The sequence below is a fragment of the Hypanus sabinus genome, chromosome 4 (assembly GCF_030144855.1).
Source record: "Hypanus sabinus isolate sHypSab1 chromosome 4, sHypSab1.hap1, whole genome shotgun sequence".
In the NCBI taxonomy this organism is placed as follows: domain Eukaryota; kingdom Metazoa; phylum Chordata; class Chondrichthyes; order Myliobatiformes; family Dasyatidae; genus Hypanus; species Hypanus sabinus.
Window position 1 is genome coordinate 166,264,329 of NC_082709.1, and position 21,184 is coordinate 166,285,512.

General features: G+C 37.2%; 1 protein-coding gene across 7 annotated transcripts in view; it reads left to right on the forward strand.

Moving 5' to 3' along the window:
* Window positions 1–21,184, forward strand: part of LOC132393460 (protein SON-like) — a 50,520-nt gene that overhangs the window by 13,570 nt on the left and 15,766 nt on the right. For 6 of the 7 annotated variants that reach the window (XR_009511871.1, XM_059968715.1, XM_059968717.1 and 3 more), the window contains exons 4-6: window positions 3,811–3,968; window positions 6,317–6,451; window positions 20,344–20,523. Coding sequence is in view for 6 of the 7 variants with exons in the window: in XM_059968715.1 (XP_059824698.1) it covers window positions 3,811–3,968; window positions 6,317–6,451; window positions 20,344–20,523 (473 nt within the window). In the remaining variant the exon portion in view is untranslated. The remainder of the gene's footprint in view (window positions 1–3,810; window positions 3,969–6,316; window positions 6,452–20,343; window positions 20,524–21,184) is intronic. The other variant, XM_059968716.1, reaches the window with a different exon arrangement.

The following is a 21,184-nucleotide window of genomic DNA, read 5'->3' on the forward strand; positions in this document are numbered from 1 at the left end:
TTCCTCTTTGAAGCAGCAATCAGAATGAGCATGTTCTGGATGATGGATGTGGCCTTCTTGAGGCACTGCCTTTTGAAGGTGGCCTCTATGCTGGAGAGGCTGGTGCCCATGATGGACCTGGTTGAGTTTTCTACTTCCTGCAGCTTTTCCTGATCCTATGCAGTGCCCCTCCATATCAGATGGTGATGCAACCAATTACAATGCTCTGCGCCGTACATCTGTAGAAATTTGTGAGTATCTTTGGTGACATACAAGTCCCCTCAAGCTCCTAATAAAATATATAGCCACTGTTCCTGTAGCTAAAAAGATCAAGGTAACATGTCTGAACAACTGGTGCCTTGTCGCACTCACCTCAATTATAAGCAAATGCTTTGAAGGCTGGTAAAGGACTACAGCTGCAGCATGCTGCCACCCACACTGGACCCCCTCCAATTCGCATACTGACACAACCAATCAACAGATGATGCAAGAGCCACAGCTCTACACACCATTCTTATCCATCTGGAGAAAAAGGATGGGTAATTGAGAATGCTGTTCTTGGACTACAGTTCAGCACTCAACACCATAATTCCCTCCAGGCTTGACTAGAAGCTCAGAGACTTTGGCCTTCACCCTGCCTTGTGTAGCTCGATCCTGGACTTCCCTGTCAGATTGCAGGCAGGTGGTAAGAATAGGTTCTCTTACCTCTGCCCCTCTGACCCTCAACACAGGTACCCCTCAGGGCTGTGTCCTAAGCCCTCTCCTAAGCTCTCTGTATACCCATGACTGTGTTGCCATTCACAGCCCCACTCTGCTAATTAAATTTGCTGATGACACTACACTTATTGGCCTAATCTTAAATAATAATGAGGCAACCTACAGAGAAGAAGTCATCACCTGACACAGTGGTGTCAAGAAAACAACCTCTCCTTCAATGTCGCAAAAACAAAGGAGCTGGTTGTGGCCTACAGGAAGAATGGAGACAGGCTAGCCTCTATTGACATCAGTGGATCTGGGGTTGAGAAGGTAAACAGCTTCAAGTTATGGTCTGTACACACCAGCAGTCTGGTGAAAAAGGAACAACAGCACCTCTTTCACCTCAGACAGTTGAAGAAGTTTGGTATGCGCCCCTAGATTCTAAGAATTTTCTAAAGGAGCACAATTGAGAGCATCCTGACTGACTGCATCACTGCCTGGTATGGGAACATTACTTCCCTTAATCGCAGGACTCTGCAGAGAGTGGTGTGGACAACCTAGCACATCTGTGGATGTGAACTTCCCACTATTCAAGACATTTACAAAGACAGATGTGTAAAAAGGGCCCGGAGGATCATTGGGGACATGAGTCACCCCAGCTACAAACTGTTCCAACTGCTACCATCAGGGAAACGGGACCGCAGCATAAAAGTCAAGACCAAAAGGCTCTGGGACATCTTCTCCACCAGACCATCAGACTGATAAATTCATGCTGATACAGTTGTATTTCTATGTTATATTGATTGTCCTGTTGTACATACTATTTATTATAAAATACTATAATTTGCACATTGCTCATTTAGACGGAGACATAGTGTAGAGATTTTTACACCTCATGTATATGAAGGATGTAAGTAATAAAGTCAATTCACTGTCGTAGCTTTTTCATAATTGCATCAATATGTTGGATCCAGGCTAGATCTTCAAAGATGTTGACACCTCGGAACTTGAAATTGCTCACCCTTTCCACCCTTTTGGCTTAAGATTAGTTAGTTTAGCTTCTACATAGCTCCAGGGCCCTGAACTACTGAACAGTCTGTGGAGTTTGGGGGAATGCAAATGTTCCAAGGGCTGGGATAGATTTATTTACTATCACTTAAGTTGTACAGAAATACAGTGAATTCTGGTTAATTGGGGCACATTGGGACTAGTACATTTTAGCCCAATTAAGTGTCGGCACTAATTAGCCAAAGTTTCATAGAAATAGTTAAAGGCTACAAAAAATGATGAACTACCATTTAACTGAATAATATGTATTTAAATGAAATACAGAAAAAATTAGACCACTAACAATACTACTACAGTACTACAAAACTGTATAGTTCTTAAAATGTATCAACGGAGGAACTTGTCCAATGTATGTTCCTTTGTTGATTGATTGTAAATGAACAAAGTCAATGCAGACACCTAGTGCAGATAATTGATTCATTGCTTTCTTCGAACCTGATAGTGTTTTGAGTTTGTAGCTATGAGAACCATTTGGCGTAGCCCAATTTAAAAAAAAATGCTTTGTTTCATCAGCATTGCAGATACCATCTGCACAAAATCTTTGAAGCGTCAGGAAGTTTTATAGATTTCCATGTTTCTGCACTTACAGCATCATCATGTGCTTTCTTGAATTTAATGTGCCAAATTTTCCATCAAGCCTGTGAGCTAAGTTATTTTAAAATCTTTGAGACCAGCTTCTTATCTAGTTCCACTGACTTGTTTTTTTTTAACATTGACCCACTGACACACACACACACTTTATCCAGTAACAGTGGAAAACTATTAATTGGGATCCTCTTCAACATCTGGATCTGTAGCTTTTCCATAGATGCTGTCTAACCTGCTGAGTTCCTCCAGCATTTTGTGTGTTTTGCTTGTTTTTCCAGCATTTGCAGATTTTGTTTGTGATTGGATTACTACACTTCGAAGTCTCTTCCAGGGATGCCTATCCTGAGGAAGTTTAAATCTTCCTTTTGATGGGACTTTAGTAAAACCCCCTCTTTCTTCTCCCCCTCTATGATCTCTGCGGCATCCCGACTCTTCGCCCACATGCTCACCCAAATCTACCACCACAGCCATGTATCCTTCCTGGGAACATGTCTTTGCTGCTGGCTTGTACCAGTCATCTTTTTTTTCCTCCAGTCCTGATGAAGGGTCTCAGCCCAAACCATCGACTGTACTCTCTTCCATAGATGCTGCCTGGCCTGCTGAGTTCCTCCATCATTTTGCGTATGTTGTTTGGCTCTGTAGCTTTTTGCTTCTGTTTTTGGGGAGTTCCCTGTTATCCCTTGTGTAATGCCCTTACTTCTTGCAACTCATCTTGCGGATGTATCAGGTGTGCAATTGTAGATCTCACCAGCCCATACCAAAAACACATGCAACTGTTTATTCTAAGTGCAGTGCAGTGTCTAACAGCCACACAAGTGCACGTGGCTGATGCTAGTTAGAAACAATTTGGTAAGTTTCTTGTCTCAATTAGTGGCATGGGGCCTCAAATAAACATAGGGAATCTAGTCTATTTTCTTGTTTTTGTTCTTTGAGTTGTCCCAAATAAGTGACTGTCCTGATTAACCAATGGCCCAATTAACCAGAATCCAATGTATTAAGTGAGAATCCAGATAGATGTTTTGGCCAATTTACACTTTCAATTGCATATGCAGCTCTATAGTAGACAGGTACATAAGCAACTTCCCTCCCCTGCAGATCTGTGAATTTTGATTTTCTTTTCCTTATGCAAGTTTATAGGACATTTGTTTCGATTGACTAGTTTAGAAGAAATTGACTTGATGTTGCTTAGATTGTCATTAATAACAAGAGTTATTGTTATTCCAACATGTCTGGATTCAGTTGAATAACCCAGAGGTAATAGGGGATGGTATGGTTGACCCATAATACCACTCATAATTTTTAATAAATCTACTAATAATATTGAACATCGATACCTAAAAATGGGATTAATATGGTTTGTGGTGTTAACTTTTTTGAAATCTCAACATGATGAATTTTTCCACAGAAGCCTGATTTGGAGAAAAACAGAATAATTTTTAAAAAATAAACCAGTGGGTATTTTTTCCCCCTTATACACAGATAAAGCACAGTTGTTAGAGATAGCAAAAGCCAATGCTGCAGCCATGTGTGCCAAAGCTGGAATGCCTCTGCCAGCAAATCTGAAACCTGTTGTGCCTCTTGTTAAAGAAGTGATCACCAAAAAAAGGGGTTGTTCATCAATAGAAGAATTCACAGAGGTAAATATTTTATTCTCCTTTTACTGTTTTCTGACCACATAAAGCCTTAGTTATTTGCACCTTCCTAACGCCTGATACAGGCAGCTTGAGGTTTTAGAGATTTAGAAAATCACAAAGTACAAGATACTGGGAAGAATTTTATATTCATGACTTCTAAAGAGCATTTTAAGTCTGATCTTTGTTCTGTGTAACTATTTGAGATTGGGAACTCTGTGCTCATTGCCTAGATTTGTGTGTGTGGTATGACTAGAGTATAGGAAGGCTTTTGGGGAGAGGAGAAGGTTTAGCAATATAATTCTGGGAGTAATAGTAAGCCCAGAAAACTGATATTACCTGGAAAGGATAATCTCATGTATTTCAGCTGGGAGCTTTGCCTAAATCTGCTTGGTTAAAAATGAATTTTATTCCTTGGTCCCTGTCTCTTATAGGAAGAGAGAAGGAAGGCAAAAATAATCTCCAGATGACATTTGAACATCTAAAAACAACATTGGTTTTATTTTAGCATTTTAACATTGGCATTCTTAACTTCAGTAGCTTGTGAAACAAATTATGAAACTTAAAATCCAAGTCGGAAAATTTGCTACCGATGCATAGTATTTCCCCATCCTTCTCAGAAAAGTCGTTTAACAATAAATCTCTATCAAATGGTACCTGAGCTTGAGCACTGGTAACAACCAGACAATTGGGGGTGTAAAAGAAGTTCACAATCGTATCACAAGGTGCACAAGCTTTGCATAAGTGTGCTTTTGGAATTCAAAGTATTTACTAATATCTGTCAAAAAACCTCATTGAACTCTCTGATTAAATTTGTACATATACCCTTTGAGATCAAATAGTAATTTTTTTCTGTATGCTTGAATTAATGGTCAAGATCTTGCTGGATTTTGCAGCAATTCCATGGTGATCTGGCATTATAATGATAGGAAGTTTGCTACATTGTATGCAGATCTGATCACAAGTGCCAAACTTGATGATTCTGGTGGTGGATCTGCCACTACTCTTAGCTCTGAACTTGCAGGAATTTCTCCTGCATTTAAGTTGGGGAATCTTTTTACAGATGGAGTTGTAAGTGCACCCATATGAAAATAGATTTTATTGTTTCATGAAGAAAGGTAAGAATAAAGTAAGTTACACTTTTTAATTGTGTGTTCAGGTAATCTTTATAAATAAAGAACCATAGAAATGTACAGCTTAAACTGGTCCATGATACATCTTGTCTGTGACTATCTTGCCTATACCATTCGCTGCATTAGGTCCATTCCCCTTTTCCTATCCAATGTAATGCCAGTGTCTCATGCATTGCTTGGATTAAACTCATATTAGTCATTACTTCTCAACTGTCCTATTGTATTATTTAAACAACTTTCGTCACCGTCTATGATGCCGATTTTCATGTTGTCTGCAAACTTTCTAATCATTTACCCTATATTGTTATTAGGTTATTTGTTTTTGCTTTTAAAGGAAGTGCAAAGGTCCCAGCACAGATCTCTGCATTAGACCACTTATTACAGATTTCCAATCAGGAAAACATTCTTTCACCTCTACCTTCTGTCATCCAGCCAATTTTGCTTCCAGTTCACTATCATGCCTTGGATCCCTTGTGCCTTAACCTTCAGAGCCAGCCTACTATGCAGGATCTTACCAAAGTCCATATGGACAATATCTACCATACTGCTTTCCTCCATCAATTAGATTATCACACAAAAAAGATCAGATTTATAGGACTAACTTTTAAGTATTTTGGGGGAATTTTATTTTTAAAATGTACTTGTTTAATTGCTAACTGTTAAGAATGTCAAGGAAATTCAAAGGCATTGGGGAAAATTTGCAGCTTGATGAATGGTGAAAGAAGTGGTGTGGCATTGGCGCTGCTGTTTATTGGAGACCTTCTGAGCAGTTTGATGAGCAGAGCTCATCTTAGACTTTCAGTATGACCCTGATAGCTTTGCTAGTTGGGAAGAGGGGGCTTTTGTCCACATGTACTCTTTGTATGAAAGTTGGACATCAAAATCTGGGTTTATGTTTCTCTTTCACTGATTCACACTTAATATAGCCATGAACATACTAGACAGCTATTAGAAGGAACAGTAGCTGTTTCCTTTTCTTCAAACTTTATTCTCCTCACCAATCTGGGGATAGAAGACTGTTCCTGGCAAGTGCTGAGGTATTATTTTTGTGCTGAGTTCTCTGCAAACAATAGATGCAGCAATTGCTGGATTTGTTTGCAGAATAAACTTTAAACGCTTTTGCTCATGTTGAAGATTGATTTAGTTGTAGCATCTATATTGTGTGTTCATTCAATGTGTGTATTTGGATTTTTATAAATTATTTGGATACTTCCTTCTCAGAAATGCAAGAAAATAGTTGAAAGCAGCGATGATAATGAATTGGGTAACAAACCACATCTCTCTGAAGAGGATGAACCATTCAGTAGTCAACCAATTAAAGTTAATGAACTGAAACCCATTTCTTTCAGCTTGAATGTAAGTAATTTATGCATTAATGGAACCGAGTCATAGTGGTTTAATTTGTGTTTCCTTATTATCTAAGGGGTGTAATCAGCTTAGATGGATGCTCGACAGCTAAAAATAACATCAGTTTAACACACAGCCATGCTCAATTAGATCATGGGCTCAATTCTCAAATCAGTGCTCAAGGAGGGTGTTCCAAGACAAAAAAACTATTGGCTTTCTAATGGTTGGTTTCTAAAGATCTGTGTTAAGTAATCAAAAATCAGTTTCCATTCTAATCATGGTTTTGTGATTCCACTGGAAAGGGGACATAAAATAATAAGTAAAATCACAGCTTTTGATCTATCTACTGCCATCAATGGTTAATTGGCCAGCTCCTCCTTTAATGGACTCAAATGTCATGAAGAATTTCATTAATGTACTTTAAGGCAGCAAGTGCCTTAGGAATTAATTCTCTGCAAAATGTATAAGCTTAGAAAATTTAAGGTTATCATTTGACTGAAAATTAATTTACTTTTTAAAAAGAGTTCCAGATTTCTGCTACCACTCTAGATAGAAACGATTCCTAACTTCTGAAAGGTCTGGGCCTACTTGTCCAGTGCATGAAGTTTTTCCTCTGTCCATTATATCAGACCCCATCTTTGCAATGTGAAAATAATAAATCAAATTTCCCCTTAACCATCTAAATTTGTTGCTTAGCTTTTTGATTTACCTAGCCTGTTACCTTTCATACTTTGGTGATTCTTATTTGTCAACTTTTGCTATTCGGTATATCTTGTCCAGTCTTATGGGCCTGTGCTAGTTATTGCTTTCTTAAATTTTTGGGTTTTTTTCTTCCTTCTCAAATTATCCAGTGTTTTTCTGAAATTGAACCATTTGCTCTTTTTAAGATTATAGACTCTATCATGTTAAATTCTTTCATATACCCTCTCAAATGTTCTAGTTTGGTTTTAGAGATTAACAAATTCTTCTGGAGTTCCATAGATAGTTTTGTTTCATGGAAGTCAGCCTCAACCAATTCCAAACTGTCTCCTGTTGTTTGTTTCCATTCAGACTCCACATTGACATTGATTTGTATTAAAATTGGAATAGGGAAGTTTACAATATATTTTGGATTGCGAACTAATTTTGGTTCACAATATGATAAATATGATGCTATGTCCTGTTTCCTTGTTAGTTTTGTGAATAATGGGCTAGATTAAGCTGATGATTAGCTGAAGGCTCTGTAGGGACACATCACCTGGTTACTATACGCTATCGGCTAATTCTGGGCTTGTACTGTTGCACACAGCAGCATGGAGATATAGAATGTGCTTTAAGTAAGATGTGCTTGCATCTAATCTTTTCAATTGTTACCTGGACTCTACGGAGTCTAGGAATGGTTTCTCATCAAGAGACTGGGAGCACTTTGTATCTGGTCCCTAACTTTTACCAAGCTGGCATTTGTTTAAATATGATAGTAGATTTTCTTTAAATGGTAAGTGAAGCTAAGTGGTTTTGTTCCATTATTTTAGCTAATAATGATTGTAATTAAACACTTTTTTAAAAATTTTAAATATATTTTGATTGTTTTCTGAATAGCCCTGATAGCAGATATTTATAGATGGAAAATATAACAACAGCATAAGCTGTCATAGGTTATCAGTATGGTCCACAACCTGAGATCGTGTTGATGCAAATGACCCATTTCATTTTGCTGTGGCAAATTAGAAGCTACAAGGCCAACAAAAATGGTGGGAAGCTGGAGTAGTATGAGGATATACGTTATATCTGGATGCCCTGTCTCAATACTGTTGGAGCTTTTGTTTCAGAAAAGACGCAGTAAACAAATACCAGAAATACCCTTTCAGTTATAAGGTAGTGTTTTTGTTATAGTCTTTAGGAAATGTGGCCTCTTTTACTTAACCCTGCCCCCTCTTCACTTGCTGCTAAAAACAACCATACCTTTTCTACATGCATATTTTCTGCAATTGTGTATTCTTTCCACAATTACTGTTGGGACCTGTGAACATTGTGTATTGGCCATTTTATAAGGGTTGTGGCAGGTGCAACATGGATAGAATTCAACATGTGAAATTCATTGAACTATGCAAGAAAATTTCAAAATTTACAGATTGATAACCTATTGGTGTTGAATTCTACAAGGAAGATCAACTCTGAGATTGGCTATTTGTTAAGTTTGAACTGATTTCTTTGATCATTTTAAAATTTGTTGTTATGTGTTTGTCACACTTGTCACTTCCATTATAAAATTCTCTGCTATTCATATTTCAAATTAGATCCGCTAGCTTAAAGTTGCCACTTTGTGGGGCATTTCTTAGCTTTCTTTAGTTCAAATGCTTCTTTGTACCTAAAATATTTTGGCATATGGTGATACTTTAAATTAAACTATCAATAATATATTTAAAATCTGAAGTTTTTTGATAGGATGATTCATTAACGCCACCTTCTTCTCTATTTCTCACTTTCAACCCACTTTCTTCGGTACTCCATTCCACAACCATGCAGGCTTAAGGCTTCAATTTGAGTCCACCTAGCACAATCTCATGAGTAAAGGCTTATGAGTTGGATGAGTTCTAATCTTAGTGGTTGGCAGTTATCAGTACTCTGCCTGTGTGCTTTTTTTAATGTTGCTCCCCATCCACACATGACAGAGCTAGTCAAAGTCCTGGATTAACACTTCTTGAATACATCAGAATTATGTGAAGCAGCAATGCGAAAATACTTGCACTGCATTAGTTTTTTTTAATTTGACTGAGTTCTAGTGGGTCTTTAAAAACAGTAACTGAAGATTTTATTGACAATTGTCTTGGGGTTTAAAGCAGTTATTTGAGAGATCTGTGAAAGTTCTTTGTTGTCCAGGAAGGTCTTGGCTGACTTCCAGTCCCTAGTAAATTAGCTCATTTTGTTTGGAATGCCAGTGAGGTGTATATATAACAGATAAAAATTCCAGTAATAAGAAGGGAAACGTGTTCAGCATACACGTCACTGACTTGATCACTATCCTGTGACTCCTGTTGTTGTTTATGCCAAATTATTGATGAATCTCCTTGTCCTGGGTACCTGTGCAGATTTAGTTACTGAAAATTATTTTAGCACTGTGAGAATATTGGTGGGAGGAATAAAACTTGTAACCTTGACTCAAAATTGTTTCTTAATATGTTTTTCTGCCATCCCCCAGACTTCTCTATTTAAACCATTGTCCAGCCACCCACAGTAGAAACCTTTTGCAGGTGCTATGTCTGCAGCAATGAAGATTGTGGTTCAAGCTTGGTTCCAGTGAGCACATTGAAATTCATTTTGATACTGAGTTGTGTAGTTTCAGAGAAGTTCACCTGAAGCACCTGATACTCGTTGTTTACTTTTCTGAAAGTACTCCTTCTAATATGACGGAGCAATGGATCGACTACTTCAGGCTTGTTTTCCTCAAGGTTGGAAAAAACATCCAAAACTGAACTCTTCTTCAGATGTTTTATTATACTTCCCATTTAAACCGGAATAAGTAGAAGTAGCTTATTCCAAAGACAAGAGTTGAAGTTATCCCATGTTTCCCAGGAAGGATCAATGCAGATTCCTCCCTGTTTTGTAAGACACTGATGCAAAAAATGTGGCATTGCACTTCAGCTAACCTCAGAAGAATTAAATTCATGTTCTTGGTAAAAGACATACTGCTTCAGCCAGAAACATTACATGATGTGTTCTATAGTTTCCAGGTGTGTTTGTGCTTTATTCCTGCTGCTGGAGGAAAAAAAATATTTTTTCATATTCTTCAATATGTAATACATCTTGGCAATTGTTTGATACTGCTAGCTTTTTTAGTTTTGTGTCTTTCATTCCAGAACATCATTTGCTGTCATCTCTGTAATAAAATTATTACACTAATATCTTGTGAATATAGTTTTAATTTTCTCACTCCTACCCCACCTTTTCAAAAGTGCTATTCCAGGTTGGTATATAAACCACAAGTCAGCCATTATGGGTATGTAAGAGTTTGAGACCAGAAAAGGTCATTTTTCTTGAACAGCCCAATCCCAAGTCTGGAAGTTACGCACCAGTCTACCTTGATGTATAGGGATGTTGGGCCCTGTTTTGTTCCATCTAAGAATTTCAGTTTAGTGTAGAGCACACATGAAGTTCAAATCTACAGTGTAGCTTGTTTGACCAATTATCAATAATTATGTTTACCCATTTCCTTTTAATTTTATCTGGATTAAAACTTACTTTTGATTCTCTCTTTGAACTAGCCATCTCTGAAGTTTTCACAATTAATCTGCCTTCAGTAAAATGTATCATATCTTTTATTCTCTCAACTAACTGGGTGCAGTTGTATCCAACTGATATGTTTTTCTTCATTCTGTTAAAGTTAAATACCCACTCAAGTTATTTAGCAGTAGGCAGAATTTTAAATTGCTTATTTCTTTTTTAACTGCTAATGCTTCATTCGTTTATTTTTGAAAAGTGGCTTTAATATCATGCTTTCATTATACACCTTCTGGGAGTATGTTTGAGTTCCTATGAAGTATGTTCTCCACAGTAGAAATCTCTAATAAAGCTGCTTATTTTCTTCTCTCTAAAATCAATTTCTTCATTTTTCCCCAACTGTTTCCTCTCAACTCTTCCGCCTGAAAAACAAGACTCAGTTTGTATCATAGCTGCACATTCTTTTTGTAGATGTGACTTTTACCATTTCTTCAAATTATTAGCCTAACTCCTAAGTCCAGTGCTTTGCAAGGAGCACTTGCATGGACAACAGGTTGTGGACTGCAGCTGTGCTGAGGTAGTTACCAGTTACTATTACCAGCTCTGCCATTATCAATGAGAAAAAACAAACTAAAATCTAGGGAGTACTTATGAGACATCCTGCTGTACATAGCTGAATGCCACATTGGGTAACGTTCTTAGAATCATCAGAGACTGGGCTATTTCATTTCACAATTGGAAGAATGTAGTCTCATTTCGTATTAGCCTTCCACTAGAGTTTAAAAAAATCTTATCACAGTTTCAAACTGATGTAGAATTTTTATTCTGGTCTTTAATAACCGAATACTGGAAAATTCTCATCTGGAGAGTCAGTATTATTACATGGTTGAAATTAGAACCTTGTTTCTACCCAATCTTTTTTTTTCCAATTAGTTTCAGCCCTAAGAAGTTCTTTACACTTTTTCTTACTGTGTAAGTAATAAGGATTTTCTTGGGCTTCCAATTTAGATCATAAGACAAAGCAGCAGAAGTCGGCCATTTGGCCCATCGAGTCTGCTCCGTCATTTCATCATGAGCTGATCCAAACTCCCCTTTAGTCCCATTCCTCTGCCTTCTCACCATAACCTTTGATGCCCTGACTACTTAGATACCTATCAATCTCTGCCTTAAATACACCCAATGACTTGGCCTCCACTGCCGCCTGTGGCAACAAATTCAATAGATTCACCACCCTCTGGCTAAAAAAAAATTTAAAACTGCATAAATCAGTAAAGGTCTTCAAATTTAAATTTTAGGGTAGATAACCCTGGGATCTTACTTAACATACTGACAGATGGTAAACTGGAAGGTGCTTAGAATTTGTGGGACACCAGCGGGTATTACTCTCTTTGGAATGCAAGGCAGATAAAAACAACCAAAGGTTATCAAAGTATTAATTGAGTTTTATGGAATTGCAATTTTTAAGTTATTTTTTTTTTAATTTGTAAAGTCAATGTCCTCATGGCAGATATTTAAATATACTAAATGTATCAATGCACTCAAACATATTTGGGAAGTAGAAAAACTATGAATGCTGGTAATCTGGAATAAAAGCACACAATGCTGGAAAATCTCAATAGGGTAGATAGCATCCGTGGAGAATAAAGAAAATTAACTTTTTAGGTCAATGAACTGACTTCATCCTGAGACATGACTTCGTTTCCCTTACCACAGGTACAGCTTGACCAGTGGAGTAGTTCCAGCACTTTCTGTTCTGAGACCGTCGTGTTTGGCTGAATTTTGCGCTATTTCATATCTGAACGCAGAAAGGGGTAGTTTGTTTGACAGTGGAAAACAGCTACAGCAAGCTTGATTTCAGTCTTGCAGTATTTTTGCATGCCTTTTTCAACAAGTTTCCTAATGTAGGGAACAAATTCAAAATTTTAATGTCCAGCACATAGTTTTTAATTCTCAGCTTGTTCCTTCAGCATCCATAAGGAGTGAAACTAAAGTTTCAGTTTGATAAATTTCCAGAGAATCAAAGAAAATTTTGAACAAATTTTATTGGCTTGAGTCATTAACTCAGTTTTATTTTCCACAGATGCTGACTGAATTGCTGAGTGTATCCAGCACTTTGATTTTATCTCAGATTTCTGACATCTGTATTTTTTTTATTTTCAGATTAAGAGCCCTCTTAATTTTATAAAATAAATTCTAATTTGGAAAGCTAATATGTGGTTCTTCAATTTCTGCATATCTGAGGTGATTCCAGTGCAAACAACGAATTGAGCAAGTACTGAGTTATGTGGATTTAAAATGCTACTCATGTATTTAATCCTCTAAACTATCAAGTAAACTTTTTAACAATATATTGAGAAAATCACAATTGTAATATTTTTGACAATATATTTATGTACATAATCCTTGCACAAATGATCAGTTCTTGTTAATAAATCAGCAATTTATTCCACATTTGTTTATTTCTACTGAATTTCTTGTTGCCTGATGATTTTTAGTATAGATCAATATTGATGATCTGCAAAAGTCATGATAGCATAACAGCACAACGCTATTACAGCTCAGGGCTGGTTCAGAGTTCAATTCTGGCGCTGTCTATTAGGAGTTTGTACTTCCTTCCTGTAAACTCTGTGTTTCCTCTAGGTGCTCCGGTTTCCTCCCACATTCCAAAGATGTGCTGGCTAGTAGGCTAATTGGTCATTGTAAATTGTTCTATGATTAGGTTAGAGTTAAATAAGTGGGTTGCCGGGTGGTTTGTTGGGCCAGAAGGGCCTGTTCTGAGCTGTATCTCTATCCAAAATAAGAGAGATGCACTTCAAATAATGGATTTTTCAATAAAAGTATCATTAACAAATTGGTTACACTCACAATGAAAAAGAAGAAATTGTGGAAATCAAGTGTAAACAAACTTAAAATACTCAACAGTTGAAATAACATTTGTGAGAAACAAACAATGTTAAATCTGAAATGGTTACTCTGCTTTTCTTGGCACCTGTGTCAGGCAGGACAAAGATCACTTTGTAACACTTTCTGTTTCAATTGATAAACATGAGATTCAGCAGGTACTGGAAATCTGAAGCAAAATATTTAAATGCCAGAGGAAGTCAGCAAGTTAGGCAGCATCTGTGGGAGGTAATAAACAGTTGCCATTTCAGACAAGAGTTGATGAAAGGTCTTAGCCCAAAATGTCAACTGTCTATTCCCCTCCATAGGTGCTGCCTGACTTGCTGACTTCCTCTGGCATTTAGGTGTTAGTCTCTTAGTCGTTGACTGAAGTACACTATCTCGGCTTTAGTTGAGGTGATGTTGTGGCTTAACCACTAAGCAATGTCAGTTGTTTATTGGGAGTAAATTTCTAAGCTATCTGTGAAAATAAGCTAAGAACTAGCCAGCATAGCCTCAGACGGGATGGATCTTGCGAAGTCTACGTGAATGGTGGAAAATCAGGTGGCCCACATAGAAATTGTAGCTAATTCAATGAATTATGAAGAAATTGGTGTTCATATTAAATGGTTGTGTTTTTCTTTGGGGCGGGGTGTGTTAGGAGAAGGATCTGCAGGGTACTTTAGTAATATTGTCCTTTTTCTAATGTATGACAGTGAATTTGATTCTAAACTGATGAAGCACTTTTGCAAATGATACCTGTAGTGAAATGGAAGGAAGCCATTCTAATACTATAGACTGACATGGATAAAGACATAGGTAATTAATTTTTTATTGGAAATGGACATTAGGTTTTTCATGAATGGTTTTGAGTTTCAAATTGTTGGAATGGCTTAGGACTGATGTGAAAAATTAAAAAGACATTTGTTGATTCCTAGCAGTCAGCATTCAATAATGTTTGCTAGCATTGGTACAACATTAGAATAGAATAGAAATGAATGGAGTGGGTATTTTAAGTTGTGCAATTAACTAGACAGCTGCAAGCTGAAACCCAGCAAAATGGCTTCAAAACATGATGCTGTCAACTTAACAGGATGCGATTAAATTCACTGCATCATCAACACCTGGTCATCATCTGAAATGGAGCTTTAATTTTCACTTTTAATTCTATTCTCCCACATCTGCATTGATCCCACGATCTTGCATGTAACAATGCATTATACAGAACTAATGTATAGTAATCTGTGGTAAAGTGAGCCTCAGTTGTCGGTTCAAGCCTTGCTCCTGGACATCCCATGATTTCTAGGCTGATATTACAGCACAGCTAACTTTGCTGTGTTACTGGAGGCGAGTCTTTTGAATGAAACATTAAGTGTTGAGTCAATGTGTTCTGATGGAGAAAACGGATTCTGTGGCACCATGAAGAAAAGCAGGGAATATTCCCTGGCTCCTGGTCAAAATTCATCCTTCATGATCAAGGAGATTAACTGGAATTTGTTGTTCGTTCAATGTTGTTAAACACAAGTACAGATTAGCTGTTTTAAGGCATTAGGCTTTTCTTATCACATTATGAACAATTAATGAGATGTAAAATGGTCATTAAAGGTGCAGTTTAAATGCAAGTTCTCTTTATTAATCATAATCCACTCCACCTCAGTCTTTATTTTTGCATTGTTTAACTGCTTTCTTGACTCTACTCATCCATCCATGACATCCATATCTATTGACTTTTCAAACTTCATTTTCAGATTCCTCTATAGCCTCGCCCAAAGCTTCCTCCAGATCTATAAACTTTCTGTTTTAAACTGACCTTTGGCATATAGTTAGGACTTGAAATATTTTTGGTTACTGTTTTACTTTGACAAAATAGGATATTCTGAGCCTTAAAAAATAGTATTATAGTATTAATCAGATCTCCAAAATACATTGCAAACAAAAAAAGGGATCTAAAAAGGGATTTTAAATCTTGAACACTTTTAAGTTTATTTATGGTTGCATGTGTTTGCTGTAACATTTAGTCTTACTGTCTCACAGACACTACTGTGGTCTCATCGCTGATTAGTAACCACAATCCCATTAATCTCTGCGCCATAGTCATGTTTTGAAATGGCCTTAAAATGTGTAAAATAATTAAAACATTGCCATCCCAATTTTATTGTTAGGAAAAATATAAAAACAAATTCCCAGCAGGTCTTTGGAAATCAGTGACAACTGGAAAAATCAAGCCTAAGCTAATACCATTTGTAATGGCTCCACCAGTGGCTTTTCTCTGACTGGACTCTGTGCATAGAGATTATTTTCCCCTTGTGAATTTGAAATTCATTTAATAACATTATGAGGAAAATATCCTATGTAAAATTAATAAATAGATTCAAGCTGGATGCAGGATAAAAAAACTTACTTTTTGTGGAAACCTGTAATATATCAATTACATATCCTACTTTCCTCAAGATGTACAGCTGCCATTCAGAGTTGTGTGATGGAATTTGCACTATTCTTCACCATAAAGCAAATCTCATTTTGCTACTGTAATAGAGATGAGGAATTTCTTTAGCCAAAGGATGATAAATTTGTGGAATGCATTGCCACAGATGACTGTGGAAACCAAGTGTTTGGGTATATTTAAAGCAGAGGTTGATAGGTTTGTGATAGAATGTAAAAGGTTGTGGGGACAAGGCAGAAGAGTGGAGATGAGGAGAGAAAATTTATCGGCCATGATTGAATGATAGTCGGAATGATCCAATTCTGCCCTCGTGGTCTTTAGTCAATGAAGTAGCATTAAAAGGGGAGTACGTGTTGCACATGTATTGTTTTTAAAGACTAATTACTTAATTTGATAAAACAGATTCCATAGTAGGGGTATCAAAAAGGTAAGGATGATATGAAGCATTAAAAGAGTTTTGAGAGTTTTTTAACAGAGTTGCTGATTTCTGGAGCTTGCTGTCAGGAGCTGGTGAAGTTAGAGATAATCACTAGGTTAAAGTGACCTAAAAAGGCAAGGCATAGAATGATACCAAATATAAGCAAATGGGACTATGGTAGATGGGCAAAAATGTTGGCATGGACATGCTGAGTTAAAGTCTGTATTGTAAATCCCTATAACTCTGAGATGATTTGGAGTTGCATGTGTTTGTAAGAACAATAGGATGTACAGAAAATAGACCTTAATTTCAGCTACAAGGACAAATCCAGTTTTGTCGCTCTATAGGCATGATTGCTATATATTATTCAACACCCATATTTCAACATGCTAATCCTCTCTCTTAATCATCTGGTCAGACTGCATGACCTTGCTGGCTCACACTGGCACTTAGTTAAGTTGCATTTTTATTTCAAATCTATTATCTGTTCTTCCACATCCCCCCCCCCCCCCCACCCAATACATTATAAACCTATCCTATCGAACCGGTTCCAGTTCGACAACTACCCTGAACATCATCTCTCCTCTAAACATAGTTCTGAACTTGGTCATCTTCTGGCAATTAGCTGGAAAGGTTCCCAAGTTCTGGAATTTCCTTCTTAAACCTCAGTCATGCTATCTTCCTATCTGTTCAAAATGCCCTGCCTTAATCGTCTCCTTCAGTGACTTGATCACATTTTCTTTGATAGCATTCATGAACTGCCCTGAGACATTTTACCACATTAAATGTGTTATATAAGGGTAAGTCACTCTTACAAAAGATACTATTAGGTGACGGCATCTAGGATAGTGGGAATTGGGAAGTAAGAGTTTTAGTCTGTAGCATTGGTTTATTTGAAAGGAAAGAATGAACTCCATAATCATAACACTCCTTGGTTTGGAATATTATTCCCTTCAAGACTTGTTAAACTTAGTTTAAAGGATATTGAGAGAGGAATAACACTCCATAATGCCATTGTAAGTCTCTGCCATATTGACAACTCTTCAAAAGAATCTACAGGGCGGGAAGGGGATGATAGACGATAGGAAGGTACATTATGCCAGAAACGAATCAGCAATCTCATTTATCTGTATGAATTAGAAAACTACATAAAAGACCTAGCATAAATTGAAAACCTTTAATCAGGGATGACAAAGTAAATGATCAGTCAAAATACACAAAATGCTGGATGAACTCAGCAGGTCAGGCAGCATCTAAAGAGGGGAATAAACAGTTGGCTTTTTAGGCTGAGGCCCTTCCCCTTCATAGTGGCTGCCTGACCTGTTGAGTTCCTCCAGCATTTTGTGTGTGTTTCTCAAGATTTCCCGCAACTGCAGATTCTCTTTTGCTTGTAAAAGATCAGTCATAACCTTAATGGAGCAACCTTGAGAGGCCACATCACTTACTTCCCCTATTTCTGACTTCCATATAATTTTCATGAAAAATCTTTTTCCTAACATGTTCATGCTCCTTCAAGCAATAGACCAGCATTAATTGCAGAGGCTTGCTGTTAGATGGGCCTGTCTTTGGCCGTTGGATTTCGTGCATGGAGGGTTTTGCTTAGTGAAAGATGGAGGCTGTGCTGCTCCCTCTACAGGACGATCAGGAACTGCAGGAGGTCAGGCCCAATGGCCTAGAAATACGATTTTCAATGCTGTGGAAGTGAAAATGACCTTTCTCAAGAATGGATTCTCTTGTATTCTCCCCTAATTTCACTGAGCAGTAAGTGATATTTGTAAGCAAGATGCAACTTCAGGATTAATGCAATCAAATATTACAATTTTCTACAGAATACAATACTACCTTTGGACTAGTAGGAAAATTTGTCCGCATTTTCCTAGAATTGACCAGTATTGAGCTGTGTTTTCTTTGTGCATCTCCAGTTGTGCTTCATATGGACTTTTTATCTCTGAACTCCCTACTCTTTTTCCCATATCCTGCTCTGCCAGTCCACTAGTTTTAGTCCACCTCCGTCAATAAACCCAGACCTAAATACCTGATCACTGACCTACCTAAAAATGTCAACCTTCACTCCCAATATCCACCCATCCTGATCCTCGCACCCACCAATACCTGGCCCCAGTCCTGGGAAATAAGCAAATCCAAAATTATGTTCTTTTACTGATGCACTAATATTTCTGAGTTGAAGGATCTTCTTAAGCAAGAAAACAGAATAAAGGAAAAAGCAAGATAGATTCATTGATTCAATGACAAAATATATAAATTTCACTTACTTGGAGCCCTTAGCTCCCAGTGGAGCATAGGCCATTGCTGACCTCCCATTTCCATCGTCCTCTGGTCAATGGTATGGTTTGAGTTCATCAATGCTTCTGTAATCTATTGTATCCACTGTAAAAGGGATTGGTCTACACAACTTCACTGGAGCCCTATTTGCTGGCCTTACCCATTTCTACCTCTTATGACGGGGGCATAGGGTTGGATTTAGAGAAGCAAAGCATATAAAGAAAACAATATAAAGGAGCAAAGACTGGATTGAGAAAGGAAAAAGTCAAATATAAAAAAAATTTAACACTACAGAAATGAAAATCTAAAGGTCTGAGGCTCCTAATCTGTAATAGTTTGTCGTCCCAGTAGGATTGACAGATGGAAATCAGAACATCATGTCATTAAAATGGCTTCAAATGACTTGACAACTTCTAGAGTGAGTTTAGCCTGTGCTTATAATGTAAGAACAGGATTTTCAAGTCACTCTGCATTGGAAAAGGATGCTGATAACAGTGAAACAACAAATACAGCTTCTTAATAGTTCGGCTTGGACTAAGAATGAAAGCTTTGTATCTTGGTGACAAAACAAATCACAGTTAGATTGGCTAAAAGCAGTTTGTCTGTAGTCCTTAATAATTTCTAATATTTGCATTACAATGACCAGAAATTTATATGTTCTTTTTCAATGCAAATTGGACACAAGTTCTGAATTGTAAAGTATTCTCCAATTCTAACAAAGAAGATCAGTCACCTCAGGAATTATTTTCTAATTCTAAGTTCATTCATTGACATTCTTTCTCACTGAACTGTCGATTATGAATGGAAAATAGATAGCTAGTGTCTGTTTCCCATGTAGGGGTGTCTAAAGCTAGAGAGTGTAGGTTTCAGTTGAGAGGGAGGAGATTTACAGGGATTCTGTGGGGCAAAAAATTTCACACAAATGGGTTGAGTGGCCAGAGGAGGGGGTGGAGGCAGGAACAGTAACAATATTTAAGGTGTATTTCGACAGATACTTAAATGAGTAAGTCATAGGGGGGATTTTGAATTAATTAGTCAAGTGGAATTAGTATGGGTAGGTATGACGCTTGGCACAGATGCTAAAGGGATTTTTCTATGTACAACTCTATGACTCCATGACCCTAACATCAAACATTTTTAGTCAAAGAGTGAACCCTTTTTGTGATTATATTTTGCTGAGTAAAATTTTAATCCGTTATTGAAAATTCACCTTGTTGTGTTGGTTCTTCACTTGGAAGAAAACCCCTTGAGCATTTTAAGCTCATATTGTCTGTCATGTTGAAAAATGAAATAAAAACAGAAGGTGCAGCATGCAGTAAGATAGGGTGAAACTGGATTAACATTTTCCAGCGTAAATTGTTATAGCAAAATTTTAACCCTCTTTTCCTCCCTCTAACTGAGCAGATGGTGCCTGACCTGCTAAGTAGGCCAATACTTTCTGCTTTTATATTAAACAATCAATAATTATAATAAACTTCTACACGAACATCATCGGCCCACAGTAATCTGAGAATGTCTCAGTTTGGAGTCAAAATCTAATTCTGATGGTCCTACAAGGTGGGGTTACTCCTAATTCTTCAACCCTGCTGAGATGGAGTTGACATTAGTATCCACATTAGAGTGCCTCTGTTTAGAAGAAGGTTGCTCAATGTGCTGTTTAAATTAGTGTCCCTTTATTAGCAGAATGCCACAGTGAAGCCAACAGCAAAAACCCAGGTGGCTCTAACTAAGGAGTTTCCAGTTTCCTCTGGTTCACAACACAGGAAGAAAGAGGTGCTGAATGGTTATGGAAAATGGGTTCCTGTGGAAAAAAACAGTAAAGAAACAACTGATGATGTCTTTCCAGAAGTCAGTTCTCAGGTGAGAATTCTGCCAGTGGATTTATGCTGTGTGTGATTGGGAGATGCATGCTTCATTTCTTTTTAATGGTTCTCAACAAATCCCAAAGAATAGGTGCAAATTTGATTTTTTTAAATTATTGCAGGATAACTTTGAATTTGTTAACTATTTTGTTCTTAGCTTCCAATCACACCTATTGAAAATCTATTGTTTCATTGGTAGAATAATGATGTAATTATATTTTGCATCATTAACCATTAATTAAATTAATCATTAAATGATAGATGCTGACGGTCAAAGGTTAGAAAGTTGGTTAGAGTTCTTACTTTGTCTCTAATTGGCACTGTATTAAGCACTTTAAATATCTGGTTGATGCTCACTTCAAGGCTTCTAAGCTAGTAACTAGCCAGCTGGACATTTAAAAAATATTTGTTTATTTTCAGTATTTGGGCATTGCCTGGAAGGCCAACTTCCTAATTTCTCTTCGCAAAGTGGTAGTGAGCCACGTGATTTACTTGGTATTAGTTTATTATTGTAATATGTACCAATATACAGTGAAAAGTTTGTCTTGCATACAGATTAAATCATTGCAGAGTTCATTCAGTTAGAATAAGGTAGTTCTTCTGATGAAAGTAATCCCATCCCTATACCACAGACCAGAAACTCAGCTGTACCAGCCAGT